The 21,146-nt window shown below is 35.7% G+C and overlaps 2 protein-coding genes and 1 long non-coding RNA gene across 15 annotated transcripts in view; 2 read left to right on the top strand and 1 right to left on the bottom strand.

Annotated features, from left to right (window-relative positions):
- The first annotated feature begins 2,213 nt into the window (after positions 1–2,213).
- LOC129757761 (Krueppel-like factor 3) lies at positions 2,214–3,187 on the top strand. Its single transcript, XM_055755058.1, has one exon. The coding sequence runs from the start codon at positions 2,374–2,376 to the stop codon at positions 3,112–3,114; it is 741 nt and encodes a 246-aa protein (XP_055611033.1). The 5' UTR covers positions 2,214–2,373; the 3' UTR covers positions 3,115–3,187.
- A 2,274-nt stretch (positions 3,188–5,461) lies between these two features.
- LOC129750798 (uncharacterized) lies at positions 5,462–6,824 on the top strand. The gene is made up of 5 exons (XR_008738493.1): positions 5,462–5,599; positions 5,661–5,770; positions 5,874–5,989; positions 6,061–6,189; positions 6,254–6,824. It is a non-coding gene; the product is annotated as an uncharacterized LOC129750798 (long non-coding RNA).
- A 4,190-nt stretch (positions 6,825–11,014) lies between these two features.
- LOC129756453 (protein groucho) overlaps positions 11,015–21,146 on the bottom strand; it is a 384,109-nt gene continuing 373,977 nt past the window's right edge. For 9 of the 13 annotated variants that reach the window (XM_055753332.1, XM_055753333.1, XM_055753335.1 and 6 more), the window contains 7 exons: positions 19,532–19,633; positions 18,588–18,644; positions 18,055–18,237; positions 17,737–17,981; positions 17,404–17,653; positions 16,330–17,013; positions 11,015–12,353 (listed from right to left, as the gene is read on the bottom strand). In XM_055753332.1, coding sequence (XP_055609307.1) covers positions 12,246–12,353; positions 16,330–17,013; positions 17,404–17,653; positions 17,737–17,981; positions 18,055–18,237; positions 18,588–18,644; positions 19,532–19,633 — 1,629 coding nt within the window. In that variant the 3' untranslated portion in view covers positions 11,015–12,245. The remainder of the gene's footprint in view (positions 12,354–16,329; positions 17,014–17,403; positions 17,654–17,736; positions 17,982–18,054; positions 18,238–18,587; positions 18,645–19,531; positions 19,634–21,146) is intronic. The other 4 variants (XM_055753341.1, XM_055753342.1, XM_055753343.1 and 1 more) reach the window with 2 other exon arrangements.

Raw genomic sequence — 21,146 nt, 5'->3', positions numbered from 1 at the left:
CGTCGCGGTTCCGGAAATATTTACCGCAATGAGCGCCAAGGTTGCCGAAAAAAATTCTGTGTTTTAGGATAAATCCATTCCATTCAAATCCATTCAAAATTAAAAAATCTTTGAAATCTGTGAATATTTCTTAATTCTGTGTTCTGTGACACAGATTTTGTGATGAAAATTATTCGAAACTCTATGAAATTACAGGTTTTTCTGTGATTTCGGAAACCTTGCTTAGGGATTGTCGATCGTTGATGTTCGCCAAGGGTCGAAAGTTATTTTTTGTCCTCCTGGTACGCAGGCTGGTGGTGAAGATATTGATTGCAGCACTATCTGCCATGGATAGCATAATCTCAAAATTATCGGATTGATTCAATGCAATGTTCTTCCGATATAAACAATCCGAAAAAAAATAAAAGAAATGACACAAATTTTTGGACAAATCTCTTGAAATTCCTTGAAGGATCCAGATGTGATCTTATTGGTTCATTAGAAAGAGCATTAATATTGTTCGAATTTGAACACACCATTTGAAGTGTAGTTGAATTGATTTAAACTCCTGTTTCGCCAAAATCATTTTAAAATATTCTTCATAGTACATTTAACTTGTAAACATACACATAACTATTTATAGTGTTTTCATTCAACACTTGTTATATCTAGCATGAAATTTAAAAATTTCTATTTTCAATATTATTTGAATTTTTTCACGCAACGTTATGAAAATTGAAGAGTTTTTTGCTTTTACGCATCGAAACAAAAATCTTATAGGAAGGTTCTGAAAGAATTTGTTTGTTGATTGCTTAAAACTCGCATCTTTATGATTATTCCCACTTTTGTCCCGATTTTACTTATATTAAGATTTTTTTGTTTATTGTTTTTTTTTTCTTCTAATTTTGCGAAAAACAGACTCTCGAAATGGTATTAGAAACATCAGAAAAATCTGTATTGAAATTTAACTAGAGAAATAATGAATGGCTCTGCTTATTAAGCATGTAAATATTTAATAAGAATTGGTTCGTTTTCTTCTGCATTGAGTAAGTGAATAAAGTGCAGTGATCGAATTCCAAATGCATAAGAAAATCTAGATAGCTTACAATGTCATATGGGTTCTGGGTTGCCAGGTGCCCAGATTTGTCTGTAAAACCAAGACTTTTGACCCTCCTTCCAGGTATTGGTCAGACACAGATTTTGCCCAGATTTTTGCTGAGAGTGCCCAGATTTTACAGATTTTCAAAATTGAGCGATGAAATCAATATTCATGTATCGGATATGATCTGTTAGTGCCAGATTAGACTGAAATCTCTCGTGTTTTCATTGGTATTTGACCATTCATTCATTCATTCATTCATTCATTCATTCAAAACATTTTCTTTAAAATAAGATCTACATGGTACGTGGTAGGAAATAGTGTTTGTTATATAGTTTTTAACTCGAAAATAACTCGAATACGACAGCACAACCTACACACCGCACCCCCCCGCTCACACGCATCATCAAATATATTGTTAAGTACCAAATTTAAGATCTTCCTTATGCACAGACACGCACAGACTTTTTTTCAAAATTGCCCAGATTTGTTGTCCTCAACACCTGGCATCCCTGTATGGGTTGAAGGAAAAAGAATAACCGATATCAATGGAAAAACCAACTGCCAACATACTTACTTTCTAATCACTCTCCTGGGACCTTTCGCTCAGCTAAGCATCTGGTTATTGATGTCCGATCATGTCTAGCTGACGCGGTATGGGCACTTCCAGTGGATCCCGTAAACGAAGTGTCTGTTTTTCGTTCCTGCGAAATTAGGATGAATAATAACGACGTCATGCATCGGCACCAAGAAATTCAAATATTTCGAGTTCGGAGATAACCGCGTTGCAATAACATGAAAACATACAACCAAACGAAACGGAACAACTTGTCGACCGATGATGATGGTCGCATCGTTCAGTGGTGATCGATTGGCCATTAATAACCAACTAGCTCACAGAATCCTTTCTTCTTTCTCCCAGCTCCTAGACGGATTTGAGGGGTTTTGTTATTTTTCGCTCGCTTTTTTTACGATAATCATTTTTAGTTCAGACAGTGTTCTGGTTTTCGGTATTTGGACTATTTAGAATAAGGCATGTGCATATTATCACTTTTTATCAGTAGCCAGTTGTTGTCGTTAGTAGTTTGGCATTCGGTTTCGTTCATTGCCTGGAGGCCTCCGATGGTTCAGGGGCCCCTGGCGGGATTTATGATTGCGATATTGAATGTCATTAGGCGTCGGTTTTGAGTTACGTCTGCGAGGATCATCATGACGCGCACAGAATTAATTTTGGACCGCGAATGGCGTTCAGTTGCAGCCGGTAGTTTGTGAAAGTCACACCAAAATTTATCCAAATGGAGGATTTCGACGTTTCAACGGAAGATTTTCTAGCCAATGGGTTCTATCAGTTTTACACCGAGTTGCACGAGGATCTGTTCGATGTCATCCAGCAGGATTGCTCCCAAAGTCCGATCGATCCACCAAGTCCCTGTGTCGCATCACAAATTGAACCTTCTCTTCCAACGGCTGAAGATTATCGAGACAGCAATTCTCATGATCAATTAGAGCCTAACGTGGAAAACTTCATCCTGGAATTCAGTTGTCTCAACTACAGCAAAGTCTGGGAACCAAACTTTGAGCTTCCGGAACGAACCTTTCTCTGTGACGACTCCTGTGAGGCCCTACTAGAGAAACAGCTTCAACCCAACCCACCAGAACCAGATAACTCCCCAGAAGATCCAACCCAAAGCTTCATCTGTCCCTTCGAAACGTGCAAGAAAAACTACGCCAAGGCCGTTCACTTGAAAGCGCACCTAAGACGTCACATCGGAGACAAACCCTATCACTGCAAGTGGGCCGGATGTAAGTGGCGATTTTCCCGATCGGACGAGCTGGCCCGGCACTTCCGGTCCCACTCCGGGGTGCGTCCGTACAAGTGTGACTTTTGCCCGAAATGTTTCTCCCGATCGGATCACCTGGCCAAGCATCGGAAGGTGCACGAGCGTAAATTTGCTACCGGAAAGTGTAAAGGGCTGTGGGTGAATCTGCCACGTGGTCGACCTGGCCGAAAACCGAAGAATGCGAACAAAGTGTGAATGAAGTGTTGATGCTAGTATTATACCGATTAGATTTAATCAATGAGTTCTCAGTAAAAACGATTTATGTTTATTAAATAAATATCAGAGACCGGAATCAACCGGCTTTTTCGTGTACACAATAATAAATGATTACCTAATATTTTATTGATTTCTAGAAATAATGTATGTTTGTATGGTTTTCATTTTTTTTAAAGATTAATCATGATGTCAATGAATCGTTCTATTTCGTAATGTTTTTTTCAATAGCAATTTCACGAATTTTCCTTGAAGCCCACTAAAATGTCGCATTGAGTGAATTAACGTCTTTCGTATCAGGAATTCAACAACCACTTATTTTAGTAATTTGCTTGCAATCAGTTAGGAGAGTTATTGAATTTATCTCATACATAATTGGGGGCCGTTCACATACCACGTGGACAACTTAGGAGGGTGGGAGGGGGGTATGGAAATGTCCACGCTTGTCCACGGAGAGGGGGGTAGGGGTTTGGGTCATGTCCACGTGGACATACTTACTTTTAAAATATTTTCTAAAGGTGAATAAATATTGAGATGTTTAGATCAAAATCTTAAAATGGCATACCTTTCCAGTTTAAGCTTAAACAATAAGTAGCTACTTGAAAGCAAGTGATAAATATAATAATTAAGAATTTTAAAATTTTCAATTTTTTTTTTATATCAGGAAATTCTTATTCGGTTTTACAGAATCAGCCATTTCTATAACAAAAAGGCAAAAAAAAGGTGTTTTCTAACTATCAACTTATAGGTATTTAATTTTTTTTTTTTTAATTTGTCCACGTGGACATCCGGGGAGGGGGGTAGGGGTTTGCCAAATGTCCACGCTTGTCCACGGAGGGGGAGGAGGGGGTCAAAAATCTCATTTTTCTGTCCACGTGGTATCTGAACGGTCCCTTGTCAGTTTCGCTGTCGTCAAATTCTTCTTTTCCTGGCATTCAAATCATTTCGCTATCAGATAATTCAGATCTTTTTCAAGAAATTTTGAAAACCATTGTCACATAATCTAAACCATCTCGATTAAGGAATTTCGACTTCATTAATGAAATAATCCTCTTGTGTGCAGGTTTTGCTTGTAGCCAGTAGGCTCAACGGGAGAAATACTATACACATCCTGTCTCCGTTACGATTGTACGTACACTGATGAAAAGCACATCCCACTAGAGTGTGTGTGAAGTGAGTAAAAGCGAGAGCGAGTTGTGATCGATTAGGCAATATCGATCAGACGAGAAAGGCCGCGTGAATGCGATGCGATGCGAAACGGCGAATGCGATTCAATGTGGCGAACCACATTTGATGAAAATGTATGTGAATCGCTTAAACCTGACATACTCAACGCGGCGAAGCAGATGTTAATTTGTTCCGCCGCTCGAGTTTGCATTGGCCGCGTTCGCCAATTCGCATCGCATCGCTCTTACTATGTCATCGGCCAAAGTCACCGATGTTCTTAAAAAAAAACGACATTGCAATCATCGGCTACACATCTCCCTCCTACAATAAAAGTTAAAAAACCAGAAACATTGTTGTTAGCTCCTGAAAATTTAATCTGAAGATATTTAGCTTTTAAAAGAGTTGGTCAAAAAAAAAGTGTATAAACCGTGAAGAAATTCGATATCTTCACTACTACATGAACCAAACCTACACAGAAAATTGTTTTGACTATTACGTGTCACTGAAAACTGCAACCTTTGAAACAAACCACCTGTAATTAACAAAACCTGTAATTTTAAATTGTTTTCCTTGAAACTTAACGAAGATTCATTTATTATTACAGCAAATGTCCTGTAAAAAAGCTGTACACTATAAATTAAATGTCACGTTATCATGTTTTCGACCTGTAAAATTACGGTAAATGTCCTGCTCCTTTTTGTTACAGGACATTTGCGCAATTTTACAGGAAATAATTTTTGCTGTGTATGAACATATACTTTCCTTTAGTGGAAATGACCGGAGAATCGATTGGACATGGTGTCAGATGCCGCACGAGCTTACGAACGAAGATGAAGTACCTTTTTAACCCTCAACTCCCCTATATTTTGTAAATAATCCAGAAAAACAGAGCTTTGGACAAGACAATTTTGAACAAAAATAGACCTTGTAACATATTAGATTATACTTGGTTTGTTTTGTCTTAATTAAACCAATTCGGATAAATAACATGTAATCAAACAAAATAATTTTTATCGAATGATGAAAACTACGATGGATTTCGCTCCGTGTAAACAAAAAGTGTGAACCGACCTGAAGAAAAATAAAACCGTACTGTTGTCATCCGCAAGAAAGCTGTGCTATGAGGAAAATACATCAAGCAAAAACCAACGCATGCTCAGCTCAGCCGCTTCCGTTGGCTTGTCATTCGACAAATAAAAAAGTTCGCGATTAGTGCGGTGTGCTTTGTCGTCGCGGTTAAGCCAATCAAGGCCTACTAAAAATTAAAAGGCAGACCGCTACCTGATGAATTTAACGACTGGTGAGTTCATACGCAAATCTAGTTGCAAACACTTGATAATTTCGCAATCTTACCCCTATAGTCGACGACAAAGCCACAGAACGAGAGAAACGTGGTTGAAAATCTTCCCGAAAGGCACAAAGGCGCCGTGAACAATCGACCAAAAGGGAAGATTCACCAGATAAAGCAACGGTAAGCGAACAAAAAAGTGAGATTGAGCTTTGATTGCAAATAGCCAACTTGCCACAGAACCTCGTTCTAGAACTTCCTCTTCTGCCTTTTCGTCTCGTCTCAGGAGCAGAGAAATAGAGTCAAGAACGGCTGAAAGCCAAGTCGTGCAGCCTGCAAAGGTTTCCCAAGCTGTGGGGAAGACGGTCACGAAGAGTTTGGTCACGTTGGGAATTCGCAGAGGTGAGTTAAAAGCACCAATTTGCACTCGAGCAAATTTTATTGAAAAACTCCTCCACTTCCACATTTTTTAGTTGGAGGCGAAGTCTCGGAAGAAAACCAACCAATCATCCAGAGAAGAAAAAGAAAATGCGCCAACTAAATCTGGCTACTGAAACGGCAAAAAGGAAGGAAAAAATCCCCGAGAGCCCCTTTACAAAAGGGTAAGAAATCAAGCAAAAGACGAAATATGTTGTGTTCAATCGCTGACGTCGTCTGTGCCGTAAGGTTCTCTTTTCCCCCTTCTTTTCTTCCTCTATTTCTCCCAGGAGTTGGTCATCTGTGTATGAGTGGAAACCAGTACGCGTGCGGAAACCGGAAATCACCAGAAAGCAGTTCGACAGTGGTCGATGGTAATCAAGAAATCGGAGGACTTCCGGAAAAGCCTGGATTCATCGGTACAAGGCGCCAGGCGGAGATTCGACAGTGGTCGAGGAGGCCGAAGGGACCGGAAAAGGTTTCCGGAAGAATCCTGATTGCAAGGAAAATTCGCTAAACAAGTGCTCGACAGTGGTCGAGAGAATCCTGGGAACTGTTCTAAGTTTTCCGGAACGATCTGGGCAGGAGCTGCAGGGAACCGAGGCCGATAGCTACCGGTGGAGAACGATTCGGCCTGGACGCAGGTCAGAGAATTGTCGTCGATCGGAGAAGGGAATCTGCCGCAACCGCAAGTATGCTGTTAGGACATCCAAATTCAAATTGTTTCTGTGTTCGCCACCCGAGCGGCCTCTGCGATTTCTGGGTCAACGATGACCGTCAAATTCATCGTCATTCTTGGGACGAATCGAGTCCAGAACATCTGCACGGTGAACATCCAGTAAAATGCACGTAAGTCAGCCATTTGTCCATTACTTTGACACACACCATAAACAATCAAATGTATGAGCCTGAAGGCAAAATAAAAAGGATGGCTTGACCATCGATAAGTTGTTTGAGAAATATATGACATGTTGAAATTTATTGTTTTTGATCACAAAATCCTGAGCTAGCCTGGCAAGGAAGAATAAAACTTCTCAATCTTCGCCCTTCGCCAAACCTTCTTCTTACAACCTATCTTGTGTGATTTTCCACAAAAAATAAAATGAATGCTGTTTGAGCCATCGCCCGCATCTTAACCCTCATCCGCATTAGGGTGTCATTTTGACACCATTGCAAGTTTGAAGGCTTGTAACTTTTTTCAGAAGCTTCAAAATACAAAAATTTCTTCGGGGACCCTAAATGAATTCAAAAGTTCTTCAATATTGCATCATTACTTTTTTTTATGGACGAACCCTGGAAGCCTGGACAAAAAAACTCCCTTTTCCGACTTTTGGTGTCATTTTGACACCACAAAAGTAAAATCTATTTAAGTCGTTTGAATTATTATGAACTTCATATAAAACTTATATCAATAGAAACCTTGTAATGTCAGTAAAATATGTTTAGAACATTATATACAGCTAAAGTTACAAGTTTTCTCGTTATTCAGCATGAAAGAAAAAAAATCTGAAAAAACATGCCTCACGAAAACTGCTGTAGTTCATATGTTACACGTCCAAAAAATATTTGCCTTATGCATATGAAAGCTGAAGTTAATGCCTACATCATGAAGACAAGAAATATTTTTTTAAATTTTTTTTTAATGAAATGGTCACAAAAAGTTCAAAAAAGTGGTCTAAAAAACCTACTTTTCATTCGATTGCTAGTAAATACTGTTTGAGCGATGGTAGAGTTTTGAAAAAAATATGACTACAAAATGTATTAAAATTCCAACATTTTGCTGTCTTTAGATTTTTGATGCAACAAAAATTGAGTTTACTGGAATTTTTCAAATTTCACTACTTTGCGCGATTTTTTTACAAATTGAAATTTCATCTGTTTTTGTGGTCCACCGTCAGGTTGTACCCGGATTATCAGTGCTTTTACTTTGTTTGGACCAACCAAGAGTATATTCATTGGAAAGCACATTTAATCTCCATTCTAGTGAGGTGCTACAATTCACGCTGTGAGATTTCACAAAAATATGAAAATTATAAACATAAAATAATTCCTGAATTTCTAGAACTACAAGCACCTCGTCCAGCGAAACGTGTTTGTTTGCTCTCCGAGTCGGTACGGTCGTGACTAGCAAACGTGAACTACTGTCAATAGAAAATTTCCAACTAAGAAACGTACCTACGACACGCATCATTATTTCGTCTGTCGGCTTCGCTCTCTGCCCGAATCACCACCCACCGTACCTACTCGGAGAGCAAACAAACACGTTTTGCTGGACGAGGTGCTTGTAGTTCTAGAAATTCAGGAATTATTTTATGTTTATAATTTTCATATTTTTGTGAAATCTCACAGCGTGAATTGTAGCACCTCACTAGAATGGAGATTAAATGTGCTTTCCAATGAATATACTCTTGGTTGGTCCAAACAAAGTAAAAGCACTGATAATCCGGGTACAACCTGACGGTGGACCACAAAAACAGATGAAATTTCAATTTGTAAAAAAATCGCGCAAAGTAGTGAACTTTGAAAAATTCCAGTAAACTCAATTTTTGTTGCATCAAAAATCTAAAGACAGCAAAATGTTGGAATTTTAATACATTTTGTAGTCATATTTTTTTCAAAACTCTACCATCGCTCAAACAGTATTTACTAGCAATCGAATGAAAAGTAGGTTTTTTAGACTACTTTTTTGAACTTTTTGTTACCATTTCATTAAAAAAAATTTTAAAAAATATTTCTTGTCTTCATGATGTAGACATTAACTTCAGCTTTCATATGCATAAGACAAATATTTTTTTGGACGTGTAAAATATGAAGTACAGCAGTTTTCGTGAGGCATGTTTTTTCGGATTTTTTTTCTTTCATGCTGAATAACGAGAAAACTAGTAACTTTAGCTATATATAATGTTCTAAACATATTTTACTGACATTACAAGGTTTCTTTTTATGTAAGTTTTGTTTAAATCGGTCTAACACGCCAAAAGTTATAACGATTTGAGCTTGTGGTGTCAAATTGACACCACAAGTGCTGATTAGGGTAATGAAATCTAATGCGGATGAGGGTTAAAATGGAGTTATGACCGTTTCACCCTCAAATTCTCAACGAATTTATTAAAGGGTGATTTAAAAAATCAAATTAAATTTCTTTTTCAAGTTTAGTTAGAATAAAGTTTTGGAAAAATATTCAGTTAGGCTTCCGCTTTTCCAAATCCGAATTACCGGGCCTTACGCTTAACCCCTGCCATCAGATTTTGTCCACCTTCTTCGCCGCAGAAAGCCAGTTTGCCTTGAACTGCTGCTCGTCCTTAGCAGTTTTTTCGGTCTTCTTTAGACTCCGCTTGACAATAGCCCAGTATTCCTCAATTGGGCGGAGCTCTAGCGTGTTGGGAGGGTTCTTGTCCTTGGGAACCACCTGCACGTTGTTGGCGGCGTACCACTCCATGGCCTTTTTACCGTAATGGCAAGATGCAAAATCCGGCCAAAACAGTACGGAACAACCGTGTTTCTTCAGGAAAGGCAGCAGACGTTTATTCAAACACTCTTTCACGTAAATTTCTTGGTTGACGTCCCGGAAGCTATGAAAATGCTGCTTCTCAAGCCACAGGTACAGATGGCTTGACAAACCAGATATTTCTTCGCGAATTTTGACAGTTTCATGTGCTTGAAAATATCTGCTACCTTTCCCCTTCCTTTTGCCGTTTAAAACTCCTGTCCCGGAAGCTGCTTGTAGTCGGCTTTGACGTAGATTTCGTCGTCCATTACCACGTAGTCAAACTTCGTCAGCATCGTCGTGTACAGCCTCCGAGATCGCGCTTTGGCCGTCGTATTTTGTTTATCATCGCGATTTGGAGTCACTACCTTCTTGTAAGTCGATAGTCCGGCTCGTTTTTTGGCTCGATGCACGGTTGTAGACGATACACCCAGCTTATTTGCAGCATCTCGGAGAGAGAGGTTAGGGTTTCGCTTGAAACTATCGGCAACTCTCTTTGTCGTCTCAGCGGCTTCCGGTTTTCGATTTCTCCCCGATCCAGACTTCCTGGCTGTCGACAAACGTTCCCCAAACACTTTAATTACATTTGTAACGGTTGATTTGGCAACTTTTAGGGATTTTGCCAGCTTTCCGTGCGAGTAGCTCGGATTTTCGCGATGCGCGAGCAAAATTTTGATACGCTGCTCTTCTTCCTTGAACGGCATTTTGACAACTGAAGAGTGAATCCAAAATCAAAATAGGAGCCACATTCTACACACACACACACACACACACCTTCAACATGAGTGGTGTTCAGGTTTTTTAAATGCAAAATTTAAAGAAATACGTCAAGTTGATATTGACCAAATTTTGACCGTATCTCCCTTTATGTTATGTGATTTTTCCTAAGGAATCAAATAAAGGCTTTTTGAGACACCGCACGCATCGTAAAATGGAGTTATGGCCGTTTCAAGCTAAATTTTCGCTACATCGCCGGCGGTGGCTCAAATAGCTTTTATTCGACTTCTGAAAAAAACACATAACATTTGTCCTCATTTGGTTTAAAACTTTCAAGTCTAAACATGATTTTTTTTAAATATTTAAATAAAAAATTAAATGGTTCTTTGTTTTGGGGAATGGAGAGGAAAACGGCCATAACTCCATTTTCCAATGCGTGCGGTGGCTCAAATAGCCTTCATTCGATTCTTCGTACAAAATCACACAAGATAGTTAATACCCATTTGTTCCTTAATTGAAAAATACATATGAACTTACCCAAACCCTAGGCGAACCTTCGTCTTAAAAACAAAATAGTTGGTTAATACAAAGCAGTTGGCGCCAGAAGATTCCTCTCCTAGTGCTTTTAAGTGCGTCTAAATGTGTTTATCAAAACCCAGCTGTGAAAACACTCTTTTCTGAATTTGAAAAAAAAAAAACAAGGATTCTATTCGTAACACGTTTTTTGTTTTTCTCATAACAAAAATTTATTTCAAACATGAACATTTTTAAGGGAGTTTTCGGATTCGTCAAGCAAAACAAAAGTCTTATTTTTAATTTTCTCATGTCTAAAAATATGATTTTATTATAATTTATATTGAACTTTTCTGTGATGCTGCTGTTGTAGTTGTTGTTCCAAACGGTTTGTGTAGGTTTTCTTTGCTATCTTACTGGTAATTGTTTGTTTCGATTTTGTTTTGTTTGCAGTAAGTGTCTTATCATTTTTTTTTTTAGATTTCAAATTACGATGGAATCTTAGTTACCCAGACAAATTTTGTCTCCATATTTTTTGTCTTCAATCATTCAAGCAAGCCGTTATGTAAGAGGGCAAAATTTAGCAAATTTACTGTTTGTTGATGTTGTTTTCTTCGTTTGTCTCATTTGTGTGATACATTTGATTACTGATAATAAAGGACATGTTTTCTTTTTGTTTTTCTTAGACTTTGTTTTTCTTTTTCATTTCCTCTTTTCTGCAACCAAATATTCAATGATTTGTTTGACGTAGGAAAAGTGATAAATTATTTTTTCAGTTAATTTTTTCTTCTCTCTTTCTTTTTCCTCAACGGTTACACCTATTTCACTTGCAATCAAAGAAGAACAAACCTTTTTACGGATGTCTGAAACCTCGAAAGATCTCATCAATCGGTTAAATTTTTTACACATTTGTTTTACGCTCACTTTTTTTACATTGTTCTTCGTTCATCTTCTGCTTTCATACACTTAGTTGGTTTTTTTTTTTGGGCTTTTACTTATCCATAGTTAACATTACGAGTTTCTCAAATACTGTACAATGCTCTGAAATTAGTTTACGATACAATTACTACTGGGGACTGTCAATAAGATAAGTTAAATTAAACTGAACTTAGTTTTGTTTGCTTTCGCTGACATACGTGTTTTCTCTTTGACTTTCCGTCTCACTTGTGTTTGCTAATTTTTTGTGGTTTTCTTGTTTCCGCTTTTTTTTCAATTATTGGCTACTTTCCTACGATTAATTCTTTGATTTTGTTTTTTTTTCTCTTCACATTTGAAACGACTGCTGTTTGTTTGCTCAAACCGAACTGTTATTTTACCAGTTTACGTTCTAAATGATTCCTGCATATCTCTCAAAGCTGCCCGACAGTTTGCTTCCATCGACGATAACATTTGGAGGGTTTGCACGAAATTCCTGCTTTCCGGTTCAAAGGCAAACCGACAAACTGGATAAATGGTAGAAATACTGGTGCTCTGTTGACTCTTTTGCCCATTCATGGGTGCCTCTTTCCGTACGCCGGGATAAGTTTAGTACATAACTTCATAGACGGTGGCTTTCTTGTCCCCGGAACCGGTTACGATGTACTTATCATCGGTTGAAATATCACAACTAAGTACAGACGAAGTTTCCTTGGACTGGAAAAGAAATAGAAGAAAGGATTCCACAAAAACATGATTAGATACAAATTGATTTGAACTCATCTAGTAATGGCGTCAAAGATAAACTTCTCATCCTAAAATTTTGGTCACATTTTTATCTTTTTTATTAATTTTCCTTAATTTAAGTAGACTTTTAAGCCGTTCTTCCAATTTTCCGAATTTCTTATTTTTGTCTATTGTATTTTCATTTATTCGCTTCTACTGATATTTTTTATTATTTTTCCACTTATGCAAATTTTTCGAGTTTAAATTTATATTTTCAACTTAATTTTACTCGAAATTTTGTTTTATTTTATCTTTTGTTATGATAAGATGCCTGTCATTTCCCCATGTTTTTTAGATTTCAGAGTTTTTAAAGCTCTTGTTAATTTTAAGTTTTTTTTAGCAATATTTTTTTTCAATTTTGTCATTTCAATCATGTTTGTTAATTTTGTCATTTTTGCCATTTTGTCATTTTTATCATGATTGTAATTTTTTTAATTTTTATTTAATTTTTTTTTAATTTTTGTCGTTTGTGGGATTCATTTTTGTCAATTTTGTAATTTTGGTCATTTTTGTCCTTTTTGTTATATTTTTCAATGTTCACATTTATGTATTTTTTTTATTTTTTTTGTCGTTTTTGTCCTTTTCCGGTTTTTGTAATTTTTCTCGTTTTTGTCATTTTAATTTTTTGTGAAATTTTTTTTTCATGTTCGTTACTCTTGCTATTTTCCTCATTTCTATAATTTTTCCCCTTGTATTTTTTTTGTTTATGATATTTATGTCATTTTTGTAACTTTTGTAGGAATTTTTGTAATTTTTGTCGTTTTAAAGAATTTTGTCCATTTTATTATTTAAGTCATTTTTGTCGTTTTTGTAATTTTTTCAATTTTTGCCATTTTTGTTATTTTGTCAATCCTGTCATTTTTGTCAATCCTGTCATTTTTGTCATTTTTGTCATTTTTACCATTTTTGTCATTTCTGTCATTTTTGTCGTTTTTGTCATTTTTAACATTTTTGTCATTTTTGTCATTTTTGTCATTTTTGTCATTTTTGAGATTTTTGTCATTTTTATCATTTTTATCATTTTTATCATTTTTGTCATTTTTGTCACTTTGTCATTTTTGTCATATTTGTAATTTTTGTTATTTTTGTCATTTTTGTCATTTTTGTCATTTTTTGGTCATATTTGTCATTTTTTTCATTTTTTTTAGTTTTAGTCATTTTTGTCATTTTTGTCATTTTAGTCATTTTTGTCATTTTTGTCATTTTGTCATTTTTGTCATTTTTGTCATTTTTGTCATTTTTGTCATTTTTGTCATTTTTGTCATTTTTGTCATTTTTGTCATTTTTATCATTTTTGTCATTTTTGTCATTTTTGTCATTTTTGTCATTTTTGTCATTTTTGTCATTTTTGTCATTTTTGTCATTTTTGTCATTTTTGTCATTTTCGTAATTTTTGTAATTTTTGTCATTTTTGTCATGTTTGTCGTTTTTGTCATTTTTGGCAATTTTGTCATTTTTGTCATTTCTGTAATTTTTGCCATTCTTGACAGTTTTTGCTTTTTTCTCTATTTTGTTATTTTCGACATTTTTGTGGTTCCGGGATTTCTGTCATTTTTGTTATAATCAATATTTTTGTCGTTTTAGTCATTTTTGTCATTTTTGTAAGATTTTTATATTTGCAATTTTTGTTTCGTTTTTGTCAATTTTTCCATTTTTTTAATTTTGTCATTTTAGTTATTTTTGTCATTTTTGTCATTTTAGTCATTTTAGTCATTTTAGTCATTTTAGTCATTTTAGTCATTTTTGTCATTTTAGTCATTTTTGTCATTTTTGTCATTTTTGTAATTTTTATAATTTTTGTCTTTTTTGTCATTTTTGTTATTTTTGTTATTTTTGTCATTTTTGTCATTTTTGTCATTTTTGTCATTTTTGTCATTTTTGTCATTTTTGTCATTTTTGTCATTTTTGTAATTTTTGTAATTTTTGTCATTTTTGTCATTTTTGTCATTTTTGTCATTTTTGTCATTTTTGTCATTTTTGTCATTTTTGTCATTTTTGTCATTTTTGTCATTTTTATCGTTTTTGTCATTTTTATCATATTTAGCATTTCTGTAATTATTGTCATTTTTTTACATTTTTGTCATTTTCGTCTGTTGCCATTTTTTTCGTTTTTGTCATTTTGTCATTTTTGCCATTTTGTTTTGTTTTTTTTATTTTTGTTTTGGAATTTTGGTAATTTTTGGGATTTTCGTCATTTTTGTAATTATTATCATATTTGTCGTTTTTGGCATCTTGTGCCTTTTGTCATTTTTATCATTTTAGTCATTTTTGGCATTTTTATCATTTTTGTCATTTTTATCATATTTAGCATTTCTGTCATCATTGTCATTTTTTTTACATTTTTGTCATTTTCGTCATTTTTGCCATTGTTGCAATTTTTTTCGATTTGTCATTTTTGCCGTTTTTGTTATTTTTGTAATTTTTGTAAATTTTGTCATTTTTGTCATAATAAGCATCTCTGTCATTATTTTAATTTTTTTCATTTTGTCATGTTTGTTATTTTTGGCATTTTTGCCGGTTTCTCATTTTTGTCATTTTTTAATTTTTGTCATTTTTATCATTTTTTATTTTTATCTTTTTCAGCATTTTTGTCATTTTTGTCATTTTTTTACATTTTTCTCATTTTCGTCATTTTTGCCATTGATGCCATATTTTTCGTTTGTGTCCTTTTGTCATTTTTGTCATTTTTGTCATTTTTATCATTTTTGTCATTTTTATCATGTTTAGCATTTCTGTAATTTTTGTCATTTTTTTTACATTTTTGCCATTTTTTCCGTTTTTGTAATTTTTGTCATTTTTTCCATTTTTGTCATTTTTGTAGTTCTTTCTGCCGTTTTCGTCATTTAAGTAAATTTTGTAAGATTTTTATTTTTTTCATTTTTGTCAATTTTTCAATTTTTTTAATTTTGTCATTTTTCTGATTTTTGTCATTTTTGTCAATTTTTGTCAATTTTCTCAATTTTGTCATGGTTTTATTGCTGTAAATTTCGCCATTTTTGTCTTTTTTGTCATTTATGTCATTTTTGTCATTTTTTCATTGTTTTCATTTTTGTCATTTTTGTCATTTATAACATTTTTCTCATTTTTTTCATGTTTGTCATTTTTAGTCATTTTTGTTCTATATTAGCTTTTTCATTTTTGCATTTCTGTTTCTTTTTCATTTTTGTCGTTTTTGTCATTTTGGTCATTTTTTTCATTTTCGTTATTTTTGGGATTTTTGTCATTTTTGTCATTTATGTTGTTTTTGTCTTTTCGTCATTTTTTTCATTTCTGTAATTTTGTCATTTTTGACATTTTTTTTTCTATTTTTGTTGTTTTTGTCATTTTTGCCGTTTTTTTTTGTTTTCTGTTGATTTTGGAATTTTTGTCATTTTTGGGATTTTCATCATTTTTGTAATAATTTTAATTTTTGCCAGTTTTATCATTTTAGTCATTTTTTTTGTGATTTTTGTTTTTTTTATCATTTTTGTAATTTTTTGTCATATATAGCATTTCTGTCATTTTTGTCATTTTTGTCATATTTAGCATTGCTGTCATTATTTTCATTTTCGTCATTTTTGTAATTTTTGTTATTTTTATCATTTTTGTCATTATTGTCATTTCTATCATTTTTGTCATATTTAGCATTTCTGTCATTTTTTCATTTTGTCATTTTTGCCATTTTTGTAATTTTTTCGATTTTGTCATTTTTGTTGTTTACGTCATTTTTGTCATTTTTGTCATTTTTGTAATTTTTGTCATATTTTTTGGTTAATACCTTTGTGTTAATTTTGATCAATTGTTAGTCGTTGTTTACAATTTTGTATTATTTTATTTTTGTATGTCATTTTTGTATGACTTTGTGTCGTATTGAGTTAATCTGACTAAATTCTCTGACATTGTTTAAATTTTATGAATGATCGCTCACCTGGAATATACTAGCGCCGTAGGGTGTGCGCCAGGCATTCAGCAGATTATCCTTTCCGGTGGAGACAAACCACTTGCCACAGGTGGCAAACCTCAACGATAGGACACAGCTTTCGTGCAAGTGCAGCTGGTATTTGTCCTGTTTGGTCGCGTGTAGCACCTCGACGTGCGAATTCTCCATTCCCACAGCCAACCATTCACCTTGAGAAAAAAAAATCCAGAATAAATTAGAGTCCAAATTTCTAAGAGTCGGCAACTCACCCGTCGGACAGTACCCCAGCGAGAAGATCTGGGAACTGAAGTCATGTTGCTGCAGCTGGCGTCCCTCCCGGAGGTCCCAGGATCGGACGGTGTTGTCGAGTCCTCCGGTCCAAAGCCGGGTTCCATCCGGACTGATGTCGATGCAGGAGGCTCCATCGGTGTGGCCCTGGAATTGCCGCACCAGGGTGTGGTTGTGCAAATCCCACACGGCAATGTTGCCATCGCTGCAGCACGAGAAGCACACCTTCGAGTCCGGGCTGATGGCCAGGGCGTAGCAAGCCGGAGCTGCCGACGTTAGTTCAGCCTTGATTCTCGGGGTCGGACTCGCCAGGTCCCAGATCGAGAGGTTCGATGCTTCTCCGCCAACGATCAGGGTGCGACCATCCGGAAGCAGTTTCACGGAGCGGATGTAGTTTTCACGTTGCTGGAAACAGACATATAGGATTATTCATCAGTCTCAACTTTCAGATAACATCCGAGATAACTTCGAGAAGATAATAAACAACGCACATAGCATGCACGTGTTAGCCTCAATATTCTTCGAAAGTGCGTTCTGTAGTCTTTTGAACTTATTCAAAACTCTTTTGAGCAAACATAACACCTTAAAGGTGAGATTTGTTCTTGATACTTATAGGTCTATAACGCTTAGTTTTGGCATAAACAAATTTAGATCACTTATCCTCATGTCCAACAATTTAACTAGTTGGTATTTACAATGTGTTATGCTACCTACCGACGTTTTCCGTGCTTACAATAAAGGTGGCTCCAGAGAGCTTTACTTACAAACTAATGAACGAAAGGCTTCGCTACTCACCAAACAATCCAGCTGACTGACGGGGCTCTTGCTGCCGGGCTGGGAGATGTCCCACACCTTGACGCAGCCCTTGCCCCCGGTGTAGACGTATTTGGTAGGGTTGGAGATCGTTACCGCACACACCACCTCTCCATGTGAAAGGGTGTTGATTTGCCGCGCATGTCGCGGGATTCCTGGTCCGGTTAGTGCGTCCGCCGGAAAGGGAACCGGCTGCGGTCCACCCTCGCCGTTCATGTGAAACGAATAGGCACTGCCGGGTGAGATATTGATGGGAGAATTGTTATTGTTGGGTTGGATGTTTGACAAAGGTTAATGGATTAGGGTCCTACTCACGGTTTACCACTGGAGACGGGAAGCGGGATTCCGTTGGTCCGAAGTCCGGCGTGAGGATCGAATGGCAGCGGAGGTCGACCGTAAGGGTCCGGAGGTGGCCGGGCGTACGGATCCGACGGCCGTTGATATGGAGAGGCCGGGTAGCCAGCGGCCGTGGGAGGTACTACAGCTTTGGGGACACTCGGAGCCGAAGAGGTGGGCGTTGGTACTCGCACCTTGGCTCCAGGAGTTCCTGGTTTGTCGAGCTGGAAGGGGGTAAAAGAGTGAGCTCAATATTAGTACTTGAAGAGACCTTATGAGGTGATTAAGGCGTCTTACATCTTTAGTTTTGAGGCTGGGAGTGGATCGTGAGGAACTGGATCCAGATCGCGAGGGAGGTCGGTCGTTTGCACCTTTGAGACTGCTGGAGCCGGCCTTATCGCCTCCATTAAGACCCACGCTGTCCCGATCCCGGCTTTCGAGCGATGCATGATCTCCATTTGGTCGAGGAGAAGGTGTGCCCTGGAATGAAATGCAATCATGTTAGTCTTAAGTTTGAATGTATGAGTCTTGGCTTAGTTTAGTAGTGGAAGAGAAAATTGTAGAGACTCAAACTTAGTTTCCAGATCTCGTACTCAAAGAGACGTTCACAGCTAAACTATGAATGTGTTCTGGTGCATCACAACGACAACAGAGCGAGCTTAAGGTGACTAAAACTTCAAGGATGTGATTGATTAGTTCAACTCAGAGGAAATAGAACACTTAAACGGAAAAGTTAACAAACAATTTAACAAAAAATAAACTCAAGGAAAAGGAACCCATAATAAACAGAAAAAACCTCTCATCAGTGATGTTCATACACGAACTCTTACCGTTTCGTTTGTGTCGTCCACTATCAGATCCTGCTCACTTTTATCGATGCTCTGATCCTGAAAAAATAATCAATAGGCAGGACGCTTTTAAGACGCTACAAACATAAATTAAACTAGAAAACACTAAAACTAAGGGCAATAACTGTAAACTAATAGAAACCAAACTTAAACCATTATTGCTGTGGGTGTCATCATCGTAGAAAAAAGAAATCGAATCAAAGTTCTGAAGTTTATAGTATTTTTCCAATCACATTCATTTAAGTTTTTTTTATGCATTGCAATGATTTTAAAAGTCATTTTCTCCATCTCGCTCTCTTTTTTTTGCTTCCTGGCTCGCTCTGTTGGGTTGGAAGCATTACAGTTAACATTTGAGTAAGTCTCAGAATTATGTCGTTGTTTTGTACTTTCTTTGATCTACTGAAAGATTACACATTGATCGTCTTTAAGCTGCTCCCTAGTCACTAAGAAGTTGAATATTTTCAGTCGGTGTACATGAAAGAAGGGTGCAAAATTAGCTTATTAAAATGGAGTTATTTGAAATTAAAATTAATGGTAAAAATGATTTAAAGGGTGAAAAAGTGAGAAGTGTTCAGTGAAGGTTAGAAAAAAAATAAACAGGTGAATTTAGATTCAAACTGTACAAGATGTATCAAAACTGTTGGTATATCTAAGTATTTCAACTAAAATTTTCAAAATTAATCAGTTCAAAACCAGTGTCTGAATCCAAATTTTTGAGAACTTAATCATTTCTTTTAAGGTTTGTGTGTTTTAAAGGTAAAATTTGTTATCATCATTTAGAAAAAAAATCTAGTGTTCCAGCTGAAATGTCTGAGGTTGATAGAGGACCAAGTTCGTCAAACTTATTTGTTACTATTTTGGGAAGTCCTAGACAGAAGAAGATTTTAGCATCGAAATGTTTTGAAAATTGAAAACCATTCACTTACATGGTTCAGTTTTTCCTCTTTCCGCCGCTTGGCTTCGTTGTCCATGTCGAGGGGCGATCGGGGTCGATACTTTTCACGATCCGCTGGCGAGACAGAATTGCGCTGCAAGAGAATAAAAAAAAATTATTAGGTATCCCAAAAATTTCATTAAGTCATCATTAGAAGTTTTATCCGATTCTTGTATAGTTATATATAGAAAGACTGTGAACATATATTGAAGAACTAAATCCAGATTCTGAATTGCATTTTAAATGGACATCCTGCCCCATTTTCAAGTTATGAACATCGAAGTTTGATTTTTGATTCCTTGAAAACAAAGGATTTTCAATAATCCGAATTGTCAATAATGATAAAAACACGTTGAAAATTGTTGTTAATTTAATACTTTAAGAAAAATTCTATTTAAATAGAACTGTCCAAAGATCCAGTAAGTTGAAATATCAGATGATCAGATTTTTACCTTTGAAAGGCATTGCACAATGGGGAAAAAGTGTATAAACGCGAAATCTCAATATCTTCCCTTCTAAGCGAACCAAATATATGAAAATATACTTTCCTTAAGTGAAAATGTCCGGAAAATCGATTGGACATAGTTTCAGACGCCGTACAAGGTTACGAACGGAGATATAGTGCCTTTTTAACCTCTAATTCTCCTATATTTTGTAACAATCCAGAGAAACACTGATTTGGACTAAGAAGTGTTAAAGAAAAATAGCCCTATCCTATGTTATTTTTTTCCGAGGAATCAAATAAAGGCTATTTTATCTACCACATGCTTCGGAAAATGGAGTTATGGCTTATTTTACCCTCAAATCCCCTATATTTTTAGATTAATTATAAAAAGTAAGTTCAGACTTGAAATTTTTGAACCAATTGAGACTTAAATTTATTGTGTAATTTTTTCGGAGACCTCAAGTGAAAGCTATTTGAGCCACCGCACGCATCGGAAATTGCAATTATGGGTGTTTTGACTTCATTTCCTTTACATTTTTAAAATATTGCAGAAAAAACACATTCATCCCAATTGCCGTCAACTGGGGCTTCATGTAACTCTTTTCAACTTCAATGGCTTCTCAAAATTCAATGTTTACAGATACCTTCAAAAGTTTTAAGGTTGATGGGACATCAAATTGACGTAGTCAGAAAAATTATCGGTTCCACTAGTTGTTTTGCAATTTACAAAAACATGGGATTTTTCCCTTTCTAATAAAAAGAGTAAGTTGCAACGAACTATGTGTTTAAAGAAAAATCAAATTAAAACGTTTGAAAATTTATGTTTTTTGATATATTTGTAATGATATTACGCATAAAGTATAAATAACATTAATTTTTGGATTTGCTCGATTGGAATTTAACTTTTTTTCTATGAAAAATGTTTTTTAAGAAAAAACACAAAAGTGCTGCATACATTTAGGGGTAGAAAATGCTTCAAAAAAATCTTCAAGCTGAAACTATAAGAATGAATATTTGGATGGATGAAATTCTGAAATTAACAAATGCGTGATGCAAAAAATCATATTCCTAGATATGGAAACGAGATTTAGGAGGTGAATTTTTGATTTGCATTTTTATGCATTTTAGCCCAGACTATTTAGTAACTGAATTATATTTTTTT

Source organism: Uranotaenia lowii, chromosome 3 (assembly GCF_029784155.1).
Source record: "Uranotaenia lowii strain MFRU-FL chromosome 3, ASM2978415v1, whole genome shotgun sequence".
NCBI lineage: Eukaryota > Metazoa > Arthropoda > Insecta > Diptera > Culicidae > Uranotaenia > Uranotaenia lowii.
The sequence above is the reverse complement of the archived record's forward strand: the minus strand, read 5'-3'. Positions and strand labels throughout refer to the sequence as shown.

What these genes read in the sequence shown, in the direction of transcription:
- LOC129757761 (XM_055755058.1), top strand. Translation starts at nt 2,374, where the DNA reads ATGGAGGATTTCGACGTTTCAACGGAAGATTTTCTAGCCAATGGGTTC.